An 18,969-nucleotide genomic window follows, 5' to 3' on the forward strand; every position below is an offset into this window, starting at 1 on the left:
GTCAGTCAAATATCTGAGTTAAAATAAAAGATTAGAAACAGTTTAATACTCAAACTATAATTTGACTGCGATAAGAGTTTTCATATTCCAAAAGTACAATTCAAAGAGCAAGGGCACACTTCTGTTTTTTTCACCCCCTATGGTTATTCAGGCATACAAAAGGGGGTAGAATGAAAACAGAAACTGTACATTCTAGAAAAGGGGAAGTCAAGCAAGATGAGAAATACATCCCCTGTGCAACCCTTTTTATAGACTGGGAAATGCCAATAGTGATACCACTGAAAATGTCACCAATTAATTAATACTATTAAAAGCATTTGTGTTTAGATATCTTATTTTCCAGACACCTTTGGTTCTGCAAAGATGTCAGCAGGTACTTTTGTTTCCCAAGGGAATTGTGTAATCAGGTTTTTGGGTCACAGTAAATGCACTCATATATATATATATATATATATATATATATATATATATATATATATATATATATATATATATATATATTTGTTTTGTTTTGTTTTGACCAAAAAAGCATTTTCCTTGAAGCAGTTTGGCACTCTAATCACATTTACACTGCGTATCACTCTGCAATCTGTCAGTTACCTGGTTAAAAAAAATGCCAACGTATTAATTCGATCCTAATGGAACAACAGAACCAAGACATGGCTTAAGTATAGGAAATTATGCATAAATATTATTATGGTCACATTATGGCCACATGCTAACTTTGCTTTTGTGGCACTTTTACAAAAGTGGCAAAAAGGATTAGGAATTGTAGAGGTAATGACTTTAATGGCATCTTAATGACTCCACAGTGGTGCAGCGGGTAGAGCTGCTGCCTTACAGCTCCAGGGTTCCCAGCTCAACCCTGAGCTCAGGTTACTGTATGTGTCCGCGAGAGTTCTCCTCCCAAAAACATGCCAATAGTTGGACTGGCTTTGCTAAATTGCCCCTAGTGTGTGAATGTGCATGGTGCCCTGTGATGGACCAGGTTGTATTTCCACCTCAAACCCAGGATAGGGTCTGGATCCACTGTGACCCTGACCAGGTTACTAAATATGTTACTGAAAATGAATGAATGTATGCATTCACCACTAATACTGCCCTCTCTCAAACAATATCCAAAAACATGCACTGACAGTCAACTCACGAACTCACGAACTCACGAACAACCTTTGCTGAGAATATATAAAGAAAGGAGAAAGATGGATATGTGTACTTGTAACAAGCACAGTCTAATTTCAGGGGAGTTATTCGGTACTTTTTCAGAATGGACCAAAATGTTTTTGTCGTATTTTTTCAAGGAATACTATTAAGGACATGGCACTGCCTGCTTTTTAGCTTAAGAAAACAGCATGCTAAAAATGCACCACAATGTGATGAATAGATCAGATTCTGGCAGGCCAAGAGGGTGGTCATTGAAGAAAAACTTTCAGACAGTGGAAGAAAAGACAGAGGAGGGGAGAACGAAAAGGAAAGAGTGAAGGGGTGAATACGAGAAAAAAAACAGGACTAGGAACAGCCTGTACCTTCAGACAGAGCCAGGCAGACACAGATTAACTTAGCCAGCATTCTAGCCATTTAAATTAAAGCCCTTTTTTGTACAGCTGGTTAATATTCACTAGGCATCAGGCTGTGTTTTATCTTTTCTGGCATTCCTCAATAGCCATTTCAGGAGGACAGAATAAGGGGAGTAAATAGGAGGACGGTGAGAAAGGAAAAAAGTATTTGGGATGATTTTCCATCTTTGCTGTCTCCTGAGACAACAACAAAACCAGTTTTAAGACAAGCAGATATTTCTTGGAAAGTGCTAGGAGGTTCTGAAAAATCTTTTATTATTATCATATAATATCAACAGCACAGCTGTTTTTGACTTACTCCCACACATAGACATAGCAGATGATTAGTAAATTGCTACATTTAAAATCTCAATAGAAAAAAAATGTAGATGTGTGCATTGATTGTCTATATAGTCTATCATCTTTGACCATCCAGGGTGAATTGGCATTGTAAGACAACAGCAGATTCCCTTGTCTGGTAGTTTCAATTTCTTATTTAAGGGCTTTGCAGCCTCTAATATACAAGTCACAGACTCAGTATGATTCACTAAGAAGGAGAAACTGGTAAAATATGTGCAAAATTGACATAGTATAAGACCATGTGAGTAACCCACATACAAGAAATGTGTTTTAGAGAGCACATTTAAATTCTGCAAAATTTGTAGTTTCATTGTCCTTCCTAAAGAAAAGAACTTTGTGTCACTGATAATCGATCACAGTGCATTGTCTTTGATGCCAGTTGTCTATGACACTAACCTGCACACTTTTTCTGGTTTTCCAGTTACTGTAGTAATCCCAGATATTACAGTCGCCCCAGAACAAGACCCCAGAAAGCATGTGATCATTTAGAAACTCTAGGTATAGAGTTCTAAAGACACCAGAGTGCATTTTGCTGGAAAAGCAATGTAGGATCAAATCAGATATCACCCAAGTTGTCATAGATGATGTCTGGAGGTTGCATGGCAGGGTGCCATGCTGTGGCTGGGGGCTTATGCTTAGACACTTTACTATAAATATCAGCATGCTTTTCTACTTTTCCTCCACCAATTCCTCCATTTCCAAACCCTTCTCCAGCAGAGTAATTGATACTACTGCTGTTGTTGTTGTTGTTCAGGTTAGCTCCAGTTTTACCTTGGGGCAGTGGAGGTGGTTCTTTCCTGGGGAGAGCTCCCTTCCCTGGTTTGGGTGCTGTGAGGGGCTTGGGACCTTTAGGCTTGGCCAAAGCTGGTGGTAGAGGTGTCTTACCAGAAGGAGGGACACCATAGTCATCTGTATTTGGATTGTAAGTCACTTCATGACCCTGAGGTTCTTCAACTCCCCTGGATTTCCGGGACTGGTTTTCCAGACGTGCCTCGTCGTACAGACTGGTAATTGGCTGGATTGCTCTTCCTTCAGGCTCATCATAGATGTGCTCTGTCTGTGTTACGTCAGCAGGACGCCTGTTGCGGGGTTCAAGTCCCAGTGCTCCTGTTCTAGGGGTCAGGTCAAGAGTCACTCGGTCATAGAGATCCGAATAAAAAGGTTCGTGCTTGCTGCCTCCACCTTCATCACCAAGTGGACGATGCCATGGGTTGTGCCCTGGTGTAACTTTAATGCTGTCTACAGGGTCAGAATAAAGACATTCCCCTAAAAGAGTGGGCAGACGGACTGAGTCAGCAGGCTCAGAGTACAGATTCACTTGATCGTCCAATGCACTTTTTGGCCCGCGAGGCGATGTGCTTGGAACAGGGACTGGAGGCTCTGGTAAGGTGCGACCCTTAAGATTTTTACTTTCTCCTTCCCTTCGGCCAATGACTCCATCAGCAGATCCAGGTTTACTGCCACCGGAGTCTCCATCTGTCTCTCGGCCGATTCCCTCAGCGATGGCAGCCCGGATCTGTTGGAGAGCAGGACAGTCCCCGTCAAATGATGAGCTCTGGTGGTGTTCCTCAGCCTGAGCCTTCTGCTCCCGAATGGCACCCTCCACAATCTGGAAGATCTCATTCCCCTGCTTTGTCTCAAAGGTGAAGTTGCCTGGGCCAGATTCACAACGGCGCCCAGCCTCAAATGAGAACATAACCTGCACCAAACATCAGAAACAATGAACAATCATTATGCTAACCAAGGTACCTGTACATTTTCATTTTAATGGTCTGTATCTTTTGACCCAAACAACAATATACATAATAGGAATCAGCCATCCAGGAGGAGTTAACTGGGGTACTTTAACACTGTACGTCTTTTTTATTGCAGCACTGAGCCTGTAGACAAATGTTTCTAGTGAACATGTTATTATACGACCAAACTGTAATCTGGTCTAGCCGCCTAGGAGAATTAGCACGTGTTTATTTACGTCTGTGATAGATACCATAAGCTTGATTCCAGTCACCTTAGACCTGCCCCCCTGTCCACACTTGAGGGAGAGAGGAAGGCTAGTTTCCTGTATCAAACCGGTTTCTATGGTAATGACAGGAAGCAGAGATGGAAACAACTTGGCCTCAAGTTCCTGCTTTAGTAAAAGGGTAGCTGTCACCAAAATACAGTCTGAGAACAACCACAAAAGTATTTCAGGTGCACAGCATTTGTGTGCGCATGCATTAACAATTATGGGCATCAAGAACAATGTTGTTAAAAATAATACAAGGCCTTGTGTAAATGTAAATGAAGCACTGAAATGGCCCAAACTGTTGTAGAGCTATTTAATTTCCCTTCATATTCTGTTAAAGACAATAAAATAAGAACTCACCCGATCTCTGCCATAGCGACGTAGCAGTTTGTAGGGCCACACCAGTAAGTTCTTCTTCATCTTAGGCTCCTTCAATATCAGGCTCTCTCCATCTGCTTTAAGCCAGTAATTACCTTGTAGACCACAACGTTCGGATGCTTCTGTTCTTTGGACACTCACCCAGAATTCATTGACTGTAAAGTAAAACAGGTACAATATGTTTGTTCAGACCTGCTCAACTCCAGTCCAGGGGGAGCAACTGTGCCTGTGCAAATAGGGAAAACTTAATGTGCAGTGCCTCACCAGGGCTGCATTAGTTACAAGTTAGTTTTTCTTTAAGTGGTCTAAAAACCATAAATGTAAAATATATAATTATTAGGTCTGTCTATTGATTATTCACATAGAAATGAAAGTATCTCTTATATAAGTACATCTTATATAAAATCAGAGGCTAAAAATAGAGAAGAAATTTGTATTGGAAGTGTATTGAATACTGCACTGTGAAGTATGAGCTTAGTTTGACAAAGCAGATATTTCAAATAGTCTTGGTTAAGGGTAGGACAAAAATAACACTGCTTCACATTTCATATTCTAATGAAAACAAGAATCCGACAAACAGCCAGACCGTTTCAACACCCTCAACAGCTAGGTCAGTGGGCCAGTCCAGTGCATACTATGGCTTCTGAACCTGACTCAGTACTCAAGCTTATCAGGACCTGGCTCACAGTTGGCTTCATTTCAGAACGCCTGTAAAACCGACAGTTATTGCTATACAATAGCCACATGGTACACGGTGTTACTTCATATGCTGATGATACTGTTGAGCTACAGAAATACACCCACCACAGAGCATATGACATACACAAACAAGTGCTCCCACACACTCAGGCACTGAAGATATGACTGAGTGTGCCAAGACTGCAAAGTCACAAGCCTCTTAATGTCAGTGCTCACTCACAGACACACACAGTCTCTTTGAGGAAGTCACAGGTGCCCTTATGAAAAACAGAAGTATTAATGACCTCTATTTCCCTAAAAACCTTCTGTTCAAAGAAAGACACTGAGGTCTTCACAAATATCTATCAATAAAGCGCACTCTCTCTTCCCCTGTCGAAGGCATGTGTAGAGGTGGGTTGTGCCAAAGGGGTATGGGGCTAAATGCCTGAGATTCTGTGCAACTCTCTGTGCTCCTTTTCATGTAGTAATTTTTGTTTAACTACAGGCGACCAAGGCAGTCTGGCATTGCAAACATAGCAGTGAATGAGTATGTGTGTGTGTGTGTGTGTGTGTGTGTGTGTGTGTCATTTCTGTCACAGTAAGGAAGCAGCTCTCCACTATACTGTCTAGTGTAAACACATTAAAAGCCACATTTTTCCAGAGCTGTATGCCTAGCATGTGTCCAGAGGAAGTGTCCTTTGTATGTTGTATGAGGCCTGTTTTACCTTTTCTCCTCGATGGTTATGGTTTAAGTCAAAATTAAACATACACATTAAATGGCCAAAATTAAACATACACAATTTTGCCCTCAAATGTAGTCGATCATGTTCTGTGTCTGAGATTTTATGAATACAACTTCTTAGCCAAACAAAATCTTTTGAGGAAAGTGAGTGATGATTTCCTGGCTGTTCCTTTAAAAAGGCCAACAGTGACTGTGCTACCACCAAAATCGGACAGGAAACAATGTCACAAAGCCCCCTTGTTTGGGATCTTGTGTACCAGAGCCATATATAATTCATATCTCTGTCTCCTGCCTGTAGTGATGACTATGCTCCCAAAGCACACATAGCCACGGCGGTATAAAATAGAGGATAATCTTTTGACTCTTTTGTTTTATCAAATAAACATTTTGTCAAATAAATGTTTGATAGTAATGTTCATAGTCAATACAGGAACAACCAAAGGCTTCTACATTAAAAAAAAATCCCTCTACTGGCTAAGGTCAACAGAGAAAACTATCATTATATAACATCAGAAAAATAAAATACACAGGCTGAATCTCAAACAGACATCTGTCCTGACTCTATTTCATGCGAATGATTTGTTTACAGTGTTTAAAAAAAAAAAAGAATCGTAAAACATGCCATTTTTCCTATCTAACTTTGTTACCTTCCTCTCTGGAGTAATAGATCAGGTTCTCAGACATCTTTAGATCCTGCTGTCCATTCGAGTCCAAAGTACTGAAAGATCCACCCCCTCCCTGAAAGACAAAGAAAGAGAAAGTAAGTTAGAGTGAGAAAGGGAAAGAAAGAGAGAGCTGCTGAGTGTGCAGTGTTGCCCTTCTGACTCCCATAAAAGCTCAAATTCCCGTTTGCCTTTGGAAATTCCCAGCATGTATCCGGAACATGCCTAGACATTCCCTGTTCATTCTGTACACAAACACAAACAACCTGAGACAAGGGCAACCTAGTGCAGTTTAGTATTTTATCATTATATACTTCTCAATTTCTTTGATGTGCAGTATTTTTCATTTATTTAAGCCTGAGTACTTAGATCATTAACAAAGACCCTTTAGTCATTCATCCGTCTATCATCAGTAACTGCTTTATGCTGGACAGGGTCGCAGTGGATCCAGAGCCAATCCCAGGAACACTGGGCATGAGGCTAATAAAGCCTGATTTATTAAAATGGGCTATATATACAAATTTACATTAATTTATTTCCCATTTAAGATATAATTTGTTATCTTCAGCTGAAACAACTTGACATTATCAAATGTCACTGTGGAAGACAGTGAAATAAAAGTGTGCATCTGACATTACTAAAGGCCAGGCCATGTGAGAGTAATATTATTAAACACTTTTCATCTCGGGCCATGATGTCTCACCTGAAAGGCAATCTCACACATCTTCTCCACCCACTCACTGGTGACTTGCTTTTCAGCTGCAAACACATGCGTCTTATCGTTGGTCTCCACACAGAAGGCGGACATGTTCTCTTTAGGACAGCTTTCGGTGAGGGCAGGAAGGATGCTGATGCACTCTGACAGACGGATAATCTTTTTGTCTAGTTTTTTCGTGCTGGGTTTTTCAGTGCCACTACCTGCACAGTCAAAGAACTCGAGTCGTGCAATGCCGTTTTGACTCGCCGGATACAGCACAAACCAGTTCTTCTTCCATTTCTGAAAACAGATTGAGCACATGAATAAGGAGATATAGAGCTGGTTATACTTTAACTTCTATGATATAGTTTAGCAGTAAGCAAGGGCAGAGGGCCTTGGAGGAATGCCAGGTACATTTAATGGGTCTTGGCACATGCAAAGATGTACACACAAATAATGATCAAGCTTGAAGAATTACACCACTTAAACAGACACGGTCTTTAAAGCTATTATTTGGATGAAGGAGGAAGTGATTTGTGATGCCCTTGACTAGAAGATCAAACATGGGGTCATGAATGTTAAGCTTGTTGGTGGATACAAGATTATCATGAATCATTTGAATTGGAGAGTTGCCTTTCATCCACAGAACTGAGGCTGGATCTGCACCATTCCATCTTTTCTACACCTCAAATAGCCTCTCACTGTTTGTCATCATACCCAAAAGAGAGACTTCTTACTTACATCATGGCATCTTTATTTAGTGTTAGGGTGACTATGCTGAGGTTACCACAAGGAAACTTGCTGCCAGTGACTATGAAGGTCTGTCTTCCAGATGCACAAAAGAGGGAAGGAAAGCTGGGAGGTTGCGTGAATAAACAAACTAAGTGACCAAGGACAGTACTGTAGTGTGTCTGTAAAACAGTATCATAGCTAACCACAATACACTATGCATTTGCCTATGATATTCACCCATATCCTGCAGCCTGATACTGTACTATTAATACATTTTTTGTGTTGTGTTCGCTCAACCTGACTCTCCACCACAGCCTCCGACTGCTTTCTAACTTTACTCTATTTCGAAAGTAGTTTCTCCATTATTTTTACAGAAAGAAAATGAGCCTCTGAGACAGCAATTATTTTTAATCTAACAAATTGTGTGTTTAACAATGAAGGATTCATATTCAGTTTATAATAATAATAATAATAATAATAATAATAATAATAATAAACAATAACATAAAACAAAAATAATCTGAAGCATTTGGTCAGACAGCGAATGCAGACTGTTGTACAGAGACAGAATGAGCCATGTTACAGTTCTGAGCAAACTCATTAAATGCTACACAGGTGACAATTTAATAATAGTGCAGTATCGGGCTGCATGATATGGACAAAAATAGCTTTTCTAATTATAATGATACATATGTCTTGTACTATGATTAAACAAACTTGTGAAGCAGTGATGAGTCACAGTTTTTTTTCTGGAACCTCAGCTGATGGTCAGAACGACCACAGAAACAAATAAAGAATAACTGTGGTTTGTTTGAAATGGGGTTGGCAGTATAACAAAAAATAAAAATCGCATCATTACTCAAAGACATTTTATAGGATACACAACCTGCACTGATTTTATATATTGATTTTATTTCACTGAGAATGATGCACAGTTGATGCATAGTTGATATACATATATCAAAATTCAGTAATACATTTTAACCTCTAATCAACTGTTTCCGATTAGTTTGTAATTGTTGTTTTTATATACCACCATAAAATATTGATCAAAAATGTGTATTGTGACAACTGATCACAATATAATTATATTTTGATATCGCTCAATCCTAGAAAGCTCATTTGCATATTTCAGCCTTCTACAATATCAGTATTGCAATAACAATTCATAAATAATATACATGAAGCCCTGACATAGAGCATATTAAGCCATAAAGGCAGACATGCTGGTGTGTTACAGGAAAACAAGTGGCAGTAGATTTATTATAAATGTGATAACCAAACTACAGTGCTGAGGAACAGTGAACTCCACGACAGCTCGATTTCTGATTTAAAGCGTACATTACGTTATTGCAACATTACACATCAAGTCAAGCCACACTAGACTTAGTGAAAGACAGTCTTGTTAGGTCATTCAGGCATCCGGTTGCATTATTACAAGTCATATTCCACAACTGTGTACTTCCTGCGACTTCATTCCCGCTACACAAACAGAGTGTTGTGCAGTTCTGAGATTCTGACAGTCAATATGTTAAACACGTGAATGATAATATAACATGCTAAAAACAACAGAGTATGAGCAAATGTTACAAGTATATACAGTCAGGTCCATAAATATTGGGACAGTGACACAGTTTTGGTAATTGTGCCTCTGTACACCACCACAGTGGATTAGAAATGAAGCAGTCAAGATGTGACTGAAGCGTAGACTTTCAGCTTTAATTCAAGGGGTTTAACAAAAATATTGCATTAACCGTTTAGGAATTACAGCCATTTTTTACAGAGTTCCTCCATTTTCACAGGCTCAAAAGTAATGGGACAAACTAATATAATCATAAATATTAGGATTATTTTTATTACTTGGAGGTAAATCCTTTGCAGTCAATGACTACCTGAAGTCTGGACCCCATGGACATCACCAAATGCTGAGTTTCCTCCCTTGAGATGATTTGCCAGGTCTTTACTGCAGCCATCTTCAGTTGCTGCTTGTTTGTGGGTAATTCTGCCTTCAGATTTGTCTTCAGTAAGTGAAAAGCAGCTCAGTTGGGTTGAGGTCAGGTGACTGACTCGGCCATTTAAGAACATTTAATTTCCAAGCTCTTGCGCTGCTTTCACAGTATGTTTTGAGTTGTTATCCATCTGTACTGTGAAGCGCTGTCCTATCAGTTTTGCAGCATTTGACTGAATCTGAGCAGAAAGTATAGCTCTGTACACTTCAGAATTCATCCTGCTACTTCTATCAACAGTCACATTATCAATAAACCCCAGTGACCCAGTTCCATAGGCAGCCAAACATGCCCATGCCATAACACTGCCTCCACATGTTTGACGGATGATGTGGTATGCTTTGGATCATGAGCCCTTCCTTTCCTTCTCCATACTTTTCTCTTCCCATCATTCTGGTACAAGTTAATCTTGCATCAGAACTGGTCAGGCTTTTTTTAGAGGTTTTTTAGCAAAGTCTAATCTGGCCTTTGTGTTCTTGAGTGTTACCAGCGGTTTGCATCTTGAGGTAAACCGTCTGTATTTACATTCATGAAGGTGGCTCTTGATTGTAGACTTTGACAATGATAGGCCTACCTCCTCCAGAGTGTTCCTGACTTGGCTAGATGTTGTGAAGGGGTTGTTCTTCAATAAGAAAAGAATTCTGCAATCATCCACTTTAGTTGTTTTCTGTGGTCTCCCAGGCCTTTTGGTGTTGCTGAGCTCGCCAGTGCATTCCTTCTTTTTAAGAATGTACCAAATTGTTGATTTGGCCCTCCTAAAGTTTCTGCTATCTCTCTGATAGGTCTGTTTTGGTTTTTCAGCCTAATGATGGCCTCTTTCACTTGCATCAACACCTCTTTGGACGGCATATTGAGAGTTCCCATGAACAGCTACCAAATGCAAATTCAACACTTGGAATCAGCTCCAGACCTTTTATCTCCTTAATTTATCATGATATAAGGAGGAAACAGGCCACAGCTGGCCATGAAACTGCTTATCAGTCAATTGTCCCATTACTTTTGAACCTGTGAAAATGGAGGAACTCTGTAAAAAACGGCTGTAATTCCTAAATGGTTAATGCAATATTTTTGTTAAACCCCTTGAATTAAAGCTGAAAGTCTACGCTTCAGTCACATCTTGACTGCTTCATTTCAAATCCACTGTGGTGGTGTACAGAGGCAAAATTACCAAAACTGTGTCACTGTCCCAATATTTATGGACCTGACTGTATGTAAGAGGAAAATGGGGGAAAATTGTATTACACTGTCACATTGCTTAAACAGGACAAATGAACATAAACAGGAAAAATATCTCTAGTACAGTTTCAAACAGGCAATTAAAATAAAACACGCACACACACAACTTAATAGGGAGCAATGAATCTGCTTTATTAATCTATAATGTACATGTGCATCTGCCAGTGTAGCAAAAAGGAAATGTGTGGGATTACCCAGTGTGCTTTGCTTCCTCCAACACACTGCAGGTGTACAGAAAATCAGCAGATCTCCATCTGCAAAACTCATCTGAGCCTCCTTTCCCGAAAGCACCACAGTGAAAACCAATTTCATACTACAGAGGTCTCAGAATGACACTTATGTCCTTTGTCAAAATTATACTGTTGGCTTTCAAAAAGAAATGCCAAAAAGTAACCAACCAATTTTTTTGAACATTTGAAATGATTTGATACTCACTGTATTTATCTAGAGCAAACCAGTAGCTGATGTGGAGACTACCTAGATGTGAAGACGTATATAAAAACTATTATCTGAAAAGAAAATTGAATTTAAATCGAATCAAGTGACCTAGAGAACAGATGCACCTAACAGCTGACACATATATAAGAGGCACAATCTGTACAAGCATGTAAAATATAATCCTTATCAACAGGAGACATAACTAATCACAGTTCAAGAGACGTCTGTAGCACACCGTGAATGTATAATTCACTTGTATAATTCATTATTGTAGGGTATGCCTTTAGCGGTCTGTGTTTTTAATTTCAGTGGAAATAAAGCGAGTGGAATGGAAAATGAAAATAACACATTTAGTACAGTTAGTAATATTATATGTGGTTAACTATCACATGTGCTGACACTGCCCTAACACATAACTTTTACACCTTTTTAAGTTCTGCCTATGAAAATGCAAGCAATTTAAAATTGTGATCGTTTATTAGAATGTTTATGAGGTACATTTTGTAGCCTCCATTAGAAACACTCGTAACTGTTGTGATGCTATGATCATTTTTTATCTATATCATGTTTGCAGTGTGTGGGTGAAGCAAAGTTTTACTAGGTCAGATACAGCAGAATAAATCTATTTCTGTTCAGCATACATGTTTTCGATCAGATCCCCATCTCAGGTTCTCAAATTTGAACTGTAAAATTGCTCCCCCTTGAAGTGTAAAATGAATTCCACTGATCCATCAGTACAGCTTTATAAACAAAATCCAACTATTCACATAGCAGGCTTATTATCTAAATGTATACAATAATAATAATTTGGCTATTTACTTTGGCACCATTAAGATTTCCATTTCAGAATTCTGCACCAACAAAACACATTAGGTCCAAGTTAAAATTATTTATAGTTCAACTTGTTTTGAATTATTGAGGTTTGGATTAAACCAGTTCAACGCAAATGACCAGTCAAACAGGCTAATAACTATAAGTTATTTATAGTTAATATTTATAATAAATATATTATATAAATATAATAACTTTGCTTTGCTGCAATCAATGCTGCATTGTGATTTCTACCACTGTAACTAACTAAAAAAAATGCACCACATCTATGATTCACAAAAACCTACAGACAGGCGTCACACTGTGTCTCTCCTGAGCTCTTTTGACATACTTGCACCTCTCAGATTCAGACTCAAATTTCCATAAGACTTTAGCAAGACCTTTAATAACAGACTACATTTTCTGCTTTACCTGTCTGCAAACAAATGGAGCAACATGCCATATAAGATCAGTCATTGTTGACATTTGTGCAAAAAACTGAGCAAGTATTTTGACTGGATTTCTTTCTTTCATTCCTTTAAGGAACTAGCATTTAATATGAAGAGTTTTTGGGTCCATTGTATTTTCTGCTCAGTTTCTTCACATTTCTTTCTCACAATATTCTTGTTAATACAAAAATGAAACTGACATGTCTGCTTCAAACCTCTCTTCAGAACACATCATATTTATAAATACCATCCAATACACCCATGTCATTGATAAACTACCAGTAAGCTTCCTGCTTTGGCTAGTCAAAGTCTAATTAAGTACACTGTATGACCAGAAGTTTGTTAACACCTGACCATCACATTACAATTTCACTTCACTGGAACTAATAGGCCCAAACCTGTTCCAGCATGACAATGCCACTGCGCATAAAGCAAAGTCCATAAAGACATGGTTTGCCAAGGTTGGAGCGGAAGAACTCGAGTGTTCTGCACAGAACCCTGACCTCAACCCCAATGAACACCTTTGGGATGAATCTGAACGCTGACTTCACCCCAGACCTCCTCAGCCGACATCAGTGCCTGACCACACAAATGCTCTTGTGGCTGAGTGGGCAAGCACTCCAAAATCTAGTGGAAAGCCATATTGGAGGAAAGGGGGACGGAATGTGGAATGGAATGTTCAACAAGCACATATGGGTGTGATGGACAGGCGTCCATATAATTTTGCCATATGGTGGCCATAGAGCTGGTTGTGGATTTAAAAAACAGCCTGAGGTGAGACATGAAGGAAAGGCATGGAAAAATGTTTTTTCTAGCCATCTCACTTACTTTTTGGAAAATGGAGAAAAATATGTTACTTTTCTTGGATGGCATAAGAATATGTACAGTTCACGGATATTTACAATCAAAAGCACACAAAGAGTGATCTACAATCCACCACAACACCAAAGAGAACTGAAACCAGAATAAAGCCCAACTCGTCAAATCCAAGAAGTTTAATTTATGATAAACGTCAAATTTTAAGATGTGATTTCAGCACAGTTACGCCACCAGCGCCATATAAGGTAAGAGTCTGTCCGTGGAATATGTTACACAGGATGGAACTTATGCAAATGAGGCAAGAGAGAGTAACTTCCTCAAATCTGCGTCCTTGTCTTATCAGAAGTATAGCAGTGGCGTGACAGACACACGCAGACACGTACACCTTTCCCGTTTAGGCCTTATAGTGGGTTATGACTGCAAATATCACACAACTGATTATTCATTTTAAATAACCAGAACCATGGGTACAACTTGTAACAACTTGCACATAAAAAAATCCAAGATACTCACCCAAAGATATGTACGTGATATTTACGCTGATATTTGTAACACATCTACACAGCATTCCATTATTACTCTCATAGCTGGCTTTTTAGATTAATGAGTAAGCATGTTTGATATTCTATAAGAAGCTTTCTGTGTAGACACTGGGATCCACTGTTTCTCTCACAAATACACATTATAGTAAGTGCACGTGGATTCTGTGTGGTGTGAGGACATAACTGAGACTAAACGTGAAAGGGTGTTGATACTTCCTAATTAAAGTTGAGCTACAATATTGTTATTTAATGATAAAAACATGACAAAATGGCTTTGGTAGTTGAAGATGTCCGAAGTCTTAATGTGTCAAGAAGAGTATAATGACGAATAAGGGTTTAATATTGTGTTAAAGCATTAGAAGGTCTCTCCGGAAACAAAAGACTGTTGTGGTGAAATTTACAATTACTCAAAAAGCCCCAAAAGAGTACTAGATGTCTTGTAGTTCTGTTTCTTAGTGCTGCTGCTGGGAGGTTTGTGACTAAAACACAGAGAAGTATGTTACTAAAGCGGAAAGACAGCACGTTCTATTCTGGATCACTTTGGTATCAGTTCTTCGCCTCAGAGTGTTAAATGATGTGCGTGTGTGTGTCTCTTTGTACTGTATCTAAAGTGAGAAAAAATGAAAACATGCCACTGTGAAGAGCCCTGCCTGAAGGCATTTATTAAAGAACAGCTCAATCACTTGATCACAAATCTACAAGTCCTCATTTGCTAAAAGACAGTCAGAGAGAGTGTCTGCCATACTGCTCTGTGAGGCCACTGTCTACACTCTTAGTACATTCATAACAGACCCAGACCCAGGGTACTTGGTCAAAGGCAACATCCCCCTGGATTCAATGTTACACAAACATGAGTCTCAGAAGGCAGTACAAAGTTTGTCAAGGCCTTAAAAGTTGTCTAGCACAAACCCACACATTCTCTGATGTTTTGATCCTAAAGGTCAATGTGAAGGTCAAATGTGTTTTGTGGCAAACTCCTACAGTAACACCAAAAGTTACTTTATAAAATGTTTTAAAAGGTATTAGCTGAGTCTGAGCTACTTTGGGGAACAACAAGCGTTATAAAAGTTATTAAAGTTATTTTATTTTGATATGCATAATGAATACACTTCTACCCTAACTATGATTTCCAACACACAATGATGACAATTAAGATTTTGTGTACAAATTAGGTATGGTTTAATAGTCTCGAGTCCAATCTCAATGCCCAAACACCCTAAATTCTGAAGTGATTTTTTTAAAAAATGAATCCATTTATAAAACAGAATCCATAACCCACTTACACATACCACATACCACCTACATCAACTTCCTGAGCAACCAAACACACGTCCTGGTTTACCTCAGTCTTTATTAGCACATGCACTAGAGAAACATTTGGAAGCGACACTAGCATTGTGAGAACAAATGATTTCCTTTTTTTCATGGAAAAAGGACAGTAATGCATTTCTTATGATAGAACAAACTGGTTTTAAACATCTGCAGGAATAGTGCATAAATAACTGACTGCTGAATTTGTTGTTTTTAATACTGAGAGTTTACTGAAATGCAGTGCTAAGCATATACACCAAACTCTCACATTCAGATCCTCCCGAAGGCTTTATTCACTGTATTTATTCATTCATTGTATTCATCATATTTGGTAAATTGCAATTTTGTAAATCTGGTCAATGTAAGAGGCTGTTATTAACAAAGACACATTTTCATACAGAATACATTTGTATAAGAGCACATCACTGCAAACTAGTGGAATTTTTGACAAATCTGTCATTAAACTGGAGGTCATTAAACAATCATAAAATATTTTTATCTTTCAAAATCACTGCTGTATGCATACTTTGTATTAGCAAATTCAACAATTTAAGGATAATGTACTGGTTTAACAGCATTATATAAGTATACGCAGTTTAGTCATGTAGGACTTTAACCTGCGACCTGAAATAAAACAAATAGTATCTCAATGTTTCAATAAAATTATTTTATATCACCGCACTACTGAACACGCAAATCTGATTGGTCAAGAGGTGTTGATTAATTTACTATAACAGCAGATTTGACAGTAGTTCTCATTACAAAGCAAATCACAGGGTTATAGTAATGTGCTTATTCTAATGCAGTATCGTTTCTATAGTAACAACAGACACTTCATATAGAGTGGTTATCAACTGGTTAATGTGTAATTGTTTATATGGCGATGTTTTCTCCAAGAAGGCGTTTAACATTTCTGGAAGAAGTATCCAGTGTCTGCGCCATAAAGCTATCACTTTATGTTTCCAGACAGGCCAAAGTCTTAACGATGGAGATGTTCGCACTTTGCAGTTCATCAATAACATGACAAGCTGCATTTTTTTCTTTCGGTTTTATTAACTTCAAGAAAGAGAAATAGGAGAAGCTGGAGAGGGAATGGCAGTTTATAGACACTATGTCATAAGTGATCACAGGAACTAACTTATATTTCTGATGTTCCACAACATTAAATATGAGTATAAACAGATAAAAAGTATGACATGTTCTTTAATAGACACAAAATTATTAGCGCTGTGGTACAAGAGGAATAAAACACATCAGGATGTGCTGTTATTGGAAAATAATCAACTTTGCGGTTGATTATTTTCCCTATAACAGTACGGATACTGCGTGTTTTATTCCTTACATATCTTTTTGGCAGTTTAGGATTTATTTAATGAGAAGTCTTGTTTTTGTTTGCTCAGAATACCTGAAAGCAAGTCTTCAAAAACACATTCAGGAAGCTAAAAATAGACAAAGTGGTCTAAAGCAGTCCAGGTTAGTTAGTCTTAGTTGGTTGCACTGGATTGCTTATTTGAGGTTCTCACTTTTGTGGTTAGGCCTTCTGGTGAAACAACAAGGTTACACATTTTCCATCACATGTATAGTAAGAGCTGCTGACAGTGTAACTGCGTGCATGTGAGAGATCATGTGTTTCTTTCAAAGAATTATTTAATCCTTTATAATATTATATGAAAAATATGTAAATTAAAAATCTGATATTGATAAACAGATTCCTCAAATGCTTTGAGCAAGTGTGTAAGTTTTCTCCTGTGATCATGACTATGCTGTTCTTTCATGTGACTGGCTCATGGCAGAGGAAGAGACCAGTTTCCATGATATCAGTATTAAGTTCTTCAGATGTTTCTGCTGTCAGATCGTTAGGTCATCCGTGTATCTACACGTTGCCATCAAGTAGGACAAAAGTGATGCTCTTTGATGTGAATGACGTCAAACTAGCTCTTAGTTGTCTGTTTACAGCAGTAGACGGTTAACACAAGCTTTAGCCCAGGAAGCGACAGTCACTTCACATTAGTCTACTTTCTGATGAAGTGTTTAGCAAAAACAAAGACGCCTTACCTTTCCAAACTTCTGGTGCTGGACATAAAGTTGTCCTTCTTTGATATGAGTGTCCATCTTTGTCCTTCTTCTCTAAAGATAAACAAGCCAATCCTTCCCAGTCTCTGACTTTTTTTCAGACGGCATCAACTTCCGCTTGCCAAACTTCAGTAGCGCCTCACATGGGGGTTTATTTAAAGTGTTTGTTTTAATCAAATTAATTTTTATCTTAGCACAGCAGTAAGGAAATGAGGTTTATCGCTTTCGACGATAACAAAAGTGAAGCTGACTTCTCACTTCTCTGTCCTTCTGAAGTGAAGTGAGGAAGCGCTGCTCACAGTGTGTACACATGCTGCATACTCCCATCACCCAGCCACTGGGTTGCCAGATTGTGATTTAATACCACTCCCACACAACCTAATTGGACGTTCACGTTGTGGACATTGATATTCCATACCGCTTATCCTACACATGGTCGTGGTGGAGCCTGGAACCTGGAGCCTATCCCATGGGGACTCGGGGCACAAGGTGGGGGACACCCTGGACAGGGTGCCAACCCATTGCAGGGCACAATCGCTCACACACACACACACACACACACACACACACCCACACACCCATTCACACACTACAGACAATTTGAAAGTGGCAACAGTGCTTAACCACACTAATCCACTGTGTCCCTGGACATAGATAATAGTTTAGCTAATATATAATTTACCTACAGGCAGGTACATAATGAACTGAGTACATTTATACTCGCCTGGACTGAAAGGTTATTACAATCTGGCAACTATCTTCCAATCTTCCTCACTTCTCAACCTGTACTGTCTGGTCAAAAATAAAAATGCAGCTTCATATTTAACTAAAAAATGTACTATTGTTAGTGTTAGTTCATTTTATTGCTTGTCCCTGCTTAGGACTCTCAAACATTTTGCACCTCTGCCCCCATTGTTATAATCTTCACGACCCCCATCTAGCACAAATTGCAGGACAAATATATTTTATGAATATAGCCCAATTCATATATTAGGCATGTTGTGCCAGTGTGTACCATATTTATTTGACAAGAGCTTTTTATTACTGAAATTTCTGCCCACAGAACCTAAACCAGTTATATCATGTTAAAATGTATCTTTTAAACATTTTGTATCATATTAAGTTTTTCAAGTAACATTAAAAATATTAATATATTTATTAATATTATAGTATATTAATATTATAGGAATATTATTCACACTTGCTTTAGGTTATTTAGATTTAGATTAACCTTGTTCAAGTGATGAGTTCTTAGGCCTATAAGTTAATAATGGCTATAACCTCTATAACAAATTTACTAGTGGCTGATGGACTGATAATCTGTTGATGCATTAATTGTTCCTTAGAAGTAAATTCATATCACCACCCACTATGTTAGCAAACGCAAACCACATACTAACAGATTAAAAGAAATCTCTTCATCTCTGTAATGCACAAACAGTAATGCAGTCTGATGTTAGATAGCATTTGGGCTG

At 38.5% G+C, this 18,969-nt stretch overlaps 1 protein-coding gene across 1 annotated transcript; it reads right to left on the reverse strand.

The window, feature by feature from the left end:
* Positions 1-1,808: 1,808 nt before the first annotated feature.
* Positions 1,809-17,819, reverse strand: dok1b (docking protein 1b). The gene is made up of 5 exons (XM_026936736.3): positions 17,477-17,819; positions 7,085-7,378; positions 6,367-6,457; positions 4,282-4,454; positions 1,809-3,615 (listed from the first exon to the last, which is right to left on the reverse strand). Exons 1-5 carry the CDS (start codon positions 17,531-17,533, stop codon positions 2,473-2,475), a joined length of 1,758 nt encoding a protein of 585 aa, XP_026792537.1. The 5' UTR covers positions 17,534-17,819; the 3' UTR covers positions 1,809-2,472.
* Between the last annotated feature and the right edge of the window lie 1,150 nt (positions 17,820-18,969).

The sequence above is a fragment of the Pangasianodon hypophthalmus genome, chromosome 4, assembly GCF_027358585.1.
Source record: "Pangasianodon hypophthalmus isolate fPanHyp1 chromosome 4, fPanHyp1.pri, whole genome shotgun sequence".
Taxonomy (NCBI): Eukaryota; Metazoa; Chordata; class Actinopteri; order Siluriformes; family Pangasiidae; genus Pangasianodon; species Pangasianodon hypophthalmus.

Excerpts from the sequence above, each read along its gene's own strand:
- dok1b (XM_026936736.3), bottom strand. The coding sequence starts at position 17,533 with ATGGACACTCATATCAAAGAAGGACAACTTTATGTCCAGCACCAGAAG. Across the intron at positions 4,455-6,366 it reads CTATTACTCCAGAGAGGAAG|TCAATGAATTCTGGGTGAGT; the intron begins GTAACAAAGTTA and ends TTTACTTTACAG. Across the intron at positions 3,616-4,281 it reads GTCGCTATGGCAGAGATCGG|GTTATGTTCTCATTTGAGGC; the intron begins GTGAGTTCTTAT and ends TGTTTGGTGCAG.